The sequence below is a fragment of the Anarrhichthys ocellatus genome, unplaced genomic scaffold (assembly GCF_004355925.1).
Source record: "Anarrhichthys ocellatus isolate YVR2014 unplaced genomic scaffold, GSC_Weel_1.0 scaffold1, whole genome shotgun sequence".
Lineage (NCBI taxonomy): Eukaryota > Metazoa > Chordata > Actinopteri > Perciformes > Anarhichadidae > Anarrhichthys > Anarrhichthys ocellatus.
Genome location: NW_022280031.1, coordinates 1,301,371 through 1,307,572, shown reverse-complemented (window position 1 = coordinate 1,307,572; position 6,202 = coordinate 1,301,371). Strand labels below are relative to the sequence as shown.

At 46.9% G+C, this 6,202-nt stretch overlaps 1 protein-coding gene across 1 annotated transcript in view; it reads left to right on the top strand.

Moving 5' to 3' along the window:
* The first annotated feature begins 963 nt into the window (after positions 1-963).
* The window catches only part of cbfa2t2 (CBFA2/RUNX1 partner transcriptional co-repressor 2), a 35,221-nt gene continuing 29,982 nt past the window's right edge, over positions 964-6,202 (top strand). The window contains exon 1 of the mRNA XM_031863012.1: positions 964-1,381. Coding sequence (XP_031718872.1) covers positions 1,354-1,381 — 28 coding nt within the window. The 5' untranslated portion in view covers positions 964-1,353. The remainder of the gene's footprint in view (positions 1,382-6,202) is intronic.

Genomic DNA, 6,202 nt, shown 5'->3' with positions numbered 1-6,202 from the left:
AGTCATTTGTTGCTTGTCAAATTAAGTTTGAGGAAGTGCAACGGTGTTTCTAAGTGCTGAAACAGTCACTCAAGAATGGATTATGATGAATACATGAGTCCGTTTTAAGCAGATACCTGACCATGTGTTGTTGGAAATATCGTTTAATTATCTCCCTCGTCCATTGATTGTGCAAACAGCACAGTCAGCACCGTGGGACATGCTTCCTGACACTGACACAGCAAGTGGTGACTCTTTAGCTTCTGTCTCCAAACTGTAGCACTCCCTGATCGTGTGCTCCACATCAAAACAATTAGTGGCCCTTGGTCCTCTAGCTTTACCCCCCAAAAATGGGGTGATGGGGGGGGCGTGTTCTCCACAGGCACAGAGGCGGTAGCTGATGGCTCTCCTTGGCTCTTCTATAGCAGGAGCAGTAGGTAATGACTCCTGCCTGCCACGGTGGACCTTAATTTGTTATTGTAGCAGAGCAGCTGTGCGGCATGCTGCAGAGAGCAGGTGGCAGCCTGGCAGGAGTGGAGGATGGGGGGGGGGGGGCGGGGGGGGGGGGGGGTTGACAGGAGCGTGTGGCATGTGTGTGTGTGTTGGGGGTGGTATAGCTCACAATCTTCTCAACCAGCGACCAAATATGATGCTTGTAAAGAAGAGTAACACGTGAGACTCTGGATGGAGTCCAGATACGTGTGTGTGTGTGTGTGTGGGGGGGGCTCAACAGATGACGCACACCAAATATTCAACTTTTCTTTGTTAACTTCATGCGTGGTCACATTGTGCAACATTTTAAATCCTAATGTATCCCCTGGCCTCGAATTATCAAATTCAATCCATCATTTTTTTAGTTTCACGGGCTCTCCCCGTCTTTGCTTTGTCGCAATGACAATTGCAGGAGGCGTTCAGACTGAGGCTACGGGGGGGAAACAAAATCAATACGGTGACAACAAGTCGAGGTCATAAACGACTTTGCTCAAGGCAATGGAAGTGCGTCTGCTGTGAGGATTATGCGATCTGAACTGTTGTTGCCGCTCGGAGTTAATCATTGCAGAGACAACGTGTCCCTGCTGTACACGGAGCGTTATTGGCTTTCTGCTTTAAATGCTGACAATTAGTACCGCCCACTCAAATATTCACGCTCGCGCTAAAGAGAATAGATACCGGATGCCTCGCGGTGAACCGGATCGATCGTGTCGGGCAGATTCCTGTTCCACCCTATTCATTTCTAAAGAGTTTTTAACAAGTTTTTAGTTTTTTTCTTGCAAAGCACCCTGTCGGAGAGAAGCTGCAGGAGTTATTAAAGAGACTGATCGCGACAGCCATTATTGTGCAGAGAGGGGAAGACGACTCATAAATACGAGGTGCATGGTCGGAATGCCCAGTGTTTTAAATTGTAAGTAGACTTTAAATTCTGCCTTAACACGATGTGTAAAATGAAGCACCACAGCGACTTGAGTTGCTTTTACCTGACATCATGTATGCACAGGTGGGCTATGTAACACCAGCACGCAGCGAAGCACCATGCTGAGTCAACACAAACCATATGCGCGTGATCTCATTTTTATTTTTAAATGTCAAGCGCTCGTAATGAGCCTATAGATATGTAGGCTACATAATGTGGACCCCATTACATTCAGGTTCCTCTCCCAGAGAAGACCTTTTGAATGTGTTACTTCAGATCATATCCAATCATTATAATGACCAAACAAAAACTCAGCCATCCCTTTGTCCGCTTAGATCCTACGCTCATTAGGACCCATTGAAGAGTGAGAATAAACTATGCATAACACACACTCTATTGGATGCATTATCCCTTATATAGCCCCCACAAGACAGCTATTATGCTCCCATTTGATTGAAAAGTAGCTTTCGGGTTTGTGTGTCTATTCAGTAGAGGATTTGGAGCCCTTAATCCACCAGGCAAAGTTTCTCTCTCTCTCTTTCTCTGTCTCTCTCTCTCTGTCTCTCTCTCTCTCTCTCTCTCTCTCTCTCTCTCTCTCTCTCTCTCCACCATCTGGACTTTTTTTAAAGACAAAAACACCAGGCGGTGTGAAACCAGGCTGGAGCTGCTGCTTGATGCCAGGAGGAGGTTTTCTCCCTTTTTGTCTGCATGTTTTTGTTGCCTGCTTTACATCGGGGTTCAATAGTACAGTCCTGCAACACAAGTGGGGTCAGCGGGGCCCCGGGTGCACGACTGCAGGCTCCCCCGGTGTCACTGCGACTCCCCTCGGGACTCCAATCGGTCCCCAATTCCCCACAGAGAAATAAATAATCACATCACAAAAGAGTGTAATGCTGATGATGATGATAGTGGTGATGATGATTGGGCTGCAGTTGCCACCAGGGAGCAGCATAGTGTGTTACTGTAATATGAAACTGTAAACATGATGGATTCTGGGTTTGAAAGCAATTCCTGTTTTGGGAAGCTTGGTTCCGACTTCAACCCGCAAAACGAATATGTGCGCTCCTCTGTTTTTACCGTAATCGTTGTTTAGTCGGGGGTAATTTGATGCCCTTGCAGAAAGCTAAATAGCCCTCTGGGAAGCTGAGATGCTGTGTGTACACACACTGGGCGAAAATGTGTTAAAGAGCATGTCGGCTCAACATTACTCACACTAGTCAATCATTTCCATTCACCACTGATTCAATTAGCCCCACTCGAAAACATGTGGATAATTTGGAAGCCCCGATCATTTTCCCTTTCGCCTTTTCCCGTCTTTTCTTTGGGGTGGGTTATGGAGTCAGATTCCAATCCTCTGACATTAAAAGGGGAAATAAACGACAAAGGGGCCCTGCAGGTTCGCATTCGAGATCTAATTGGTTTTGGCTTGAGTGGGCTGTTAGCGCTGCCAGACGTGGGCCCTTTGTGTTTTGCCATGTGGGAGAATGTGCCCGTGCTGGAGGTAGAGAGGAGAGGAGCCCACAGATCTTCTCTGAGTCATCCCGGCACAGTTTCTTGTCTTTGTGGGCTGTCTGGATGCGTGTGTGTGTTTGTGTGTGTGTGTGTGCGTGTGTGTGGGTACGTGGATGTGTGTGTATGCATGTCAAATGTCGTTTCAGGTACGTCTGTTGAAAATGTACTGTTTGACAGTTCTCTTCTTGTCTCTGTGCGTAGCTATACGTGTCATGCGCTTGGCTGTGTTTTTGTAATATGCTCGCGCTCGTGTGTGTTTTTATGTGCGTCAGGCTGCACGCCCAGTATTCTTCTCGCTCCCTCTGGTCTTTGCGTGGGTCTTTTCCACCAGCACTACCACCTGTTAGTGTTTTACTCGGGGTCCAAGGGCCACAATGACTGCAGAGCCTTCCAGATTTGCTCATCAAGCTCATCAAGATCGGCTCCCGTTACCTCAATCCAGGCTCCCATTTCCCATCGCAAGGACCAACGTCCTCGGTGCAGTTTAACCAAATCAAGACGGTGTGCCGATGAATTTGTTTGAGCCGAGTTTGATTTATGACTCAGGAGCAACAACATTCTTTTATTGCATAGCATGGATAGCACTTTAGAGTTTGCAAAATGTGGGAAAGGAGATCTTTTAATTGATGGGGTCACTTTGTTGCCGTGCTCCACATGTGAGAACCACAACAAAGAATCCGGCATCTTCTGTTCGAGTAATAATAATGTGTGACCCAAGAGGCTATTCAAACAGCCTGCATGTGCTGCACGTCTTCTGTTCAGGATTGCATGCTGTGAAAGTCTGAGATTTAAACAAACCCGTTAATTGTAATGAAACGTTTACTACCCAATGACGGGAAGAGGAAATATATTATCTCGGCATCCTATTATCAAGCTCTCTTGTGTTGAAGCCCAAACCCACTGCAAACAGCATCATCAGTCGTTTCAAACGGATAGGGTTTGTCATGTTCCGTGTTTCGTGAGATATCTGAGCTTTCTGTCCCATTGTCTGTTTCCAATTCAGCACACAGTGTTCCCCTGTCTGTTACTGCAGACAGTGTGGCAACCTGAAGCAAAGCTTTAAAAAAAAAAAAGAAAAAAGAGATGAGTGACCGAACAGTTCAAGGAAGGGGGGGGGCAGTGAGAGAAGGGGAGTAGAAAGGGATTAACTGTCAGGGAGAATGTGAGGCTAATTGAAGCCAGTTTTGCACAGCTGTTTCTTGTTGCCGTGCGGCACTGCACGGAGCGGCTGGGAGGATGGGATCCAGATGTGATCTTGCGCCGAGGATCGCCCGCCAATAAGCAATCCTCAGAAATACCAGCCGTGCAGGAGACGAGGGCTATTAGAGTGTCCGCGCTCGCCCACCTCCTGACAAAACATCACTTCTCCGCCTCTGAAAGATGAACCCAGCTCGGCGCTTTTCACTCGTGATTGCAGGTCTCGGCTCCCCGGCGCTGTTAACACTGTCATTTTGTCCCACTGCCTGCCACCGCCATTGGCCCCTGTATTCAGGTGTCAGTTGGTAGCGTAAACATCGCTTTGACACATTTGACTATTCCAAAAAGACGTCTCGCACGGTTTGAGAGTGGTTTTGCATATTTGTCACATGGCTTTTGAAAAAATTCAGCCAAATGGGATAAAAGCCTCTTTTGTGTGTTCGTCTGTGTAAATCATCACGGGGAAAGTAAAAAAAAAATAAAATAAAATCATGTATCCTTTATCCGGATGGGGGCATGCAGGTCCCAGGATTGTGTGCAGGCATTTATTCGGTCTTCTACTCTAAGTGGAGGGGTTATTGGCTGGGAACAAAAGGGCACAGTCACTTCAGAGTGAATCAGAATGATCAGGCAAAAAAAAAAAAAGGGCCTTTCACCCCCTCACCCCCCTCTTCCATCATTTCCCACTTGGCTCAGACAAAGAGGAGTTAGCATTGGTTCCCCCTTTTCTCCACGCCTTCGGTTTCTCAAGCGCTTCTTTCTGGCCTCCTACTTCTGTCTGACGTCCGGCCTCCCTCCGCCCATCCCTCTTTGTCCCCCACCTCCTCGTTCCTTTTCCGTCTCCATTCATCCACCCCGAACACCCTCTCTCTCCATCCCCACTCACCTCGCCTCGGCCGCCACGCGGAGAGTCCAACTGCAGCTGGCTGGCCGGTCAGCGCGCAGAGGATGGCTGACATCCAGCTGCGTGTGAGCTCTTATCGAAGACTCAGTAAAAGGAGTTTCAGTTCAGGGTTTAACAAGATATAGTCAATATCACACTTATTAAAAAATGCCGTTTGTCATTCCCCCCCCCCCTATTTTTAGAATGTTTCATAACATGTATTGAAAAGGTTTACACTTGAATTGTAATCCCGGTTAACTTTGAAGACTTTTTACCAAGTTGCTTGTGAACATATTTTTGGTTTGATAATAAATAACAATTCAGTAAATTCATATCTATATTTATTTGTTATATTTTGTTTTTAAAGTTAGGAAAGAAAATGTCATTTGCCTTTTCTTTTGCCAGTAATATTTCTCTAATTATGAGCCGAAACACATGACGTGTTTGTGTGAAGCACATGTAACAAGCAGCAAAGTCTGACCCAGATAATGACTGCTTCACATCCTGACGGATAACAATGAAGATAATGTGTGGCCTTGGCCTAGTCTCGCTTTATCAGACAAGCACAAACACAAACACACAGTGACTGTGACAGACTGAGCCAATATCAGTCCCGGGCTCTCAAGAGTCAGTTTTATGATTTTTATGGCTCTTGTCATGTTCACCTCATCTGTCCCGTCTCTGATTTCACTCCTGCTGGGCCTCGTGCTGTCACAGAACGGGACCTGCTCTCTTGCTACGCACATAAACTCGCGGTGCACTCCCGTCTGCTCTTGCTCCCAGGGTGGAATGTGTTCTGTGTGCTCTTGTTTATGTGTCTTGTCCTCAGCTGGTGTCTCTGCTTGTTGTCTTTGCCTGGTTTGTTCCAGCAGAGGACTGTAGCGGCATGTCATGCCTGTGGTGGGTCTGCAGAGCAACAACAAAGCAGGTGCTGCCACGGTCTCCTGTTGTTCGGGTTGGAGATGTTTTGTACAATTTGGTCCGCTAAAAACCAGACGGAGACAATTTTGAAGAAAGGAGGTGGTTTGTTATGTCTTGAAAAAGAACCAGAACAAGTGAAACTGTAAATACACCCCCTCTCCATCACACACAGATTGAGGATTGTATTGCAACATTGACAAGCCCAAACATCCCTGAGGCTTCACCTAGGGAAATGCCAACACATGCCTCTGAATGTGTGTGTGTGTGTGTGTGTGTGTGTGTGTGTGTGTGTGTGTGTG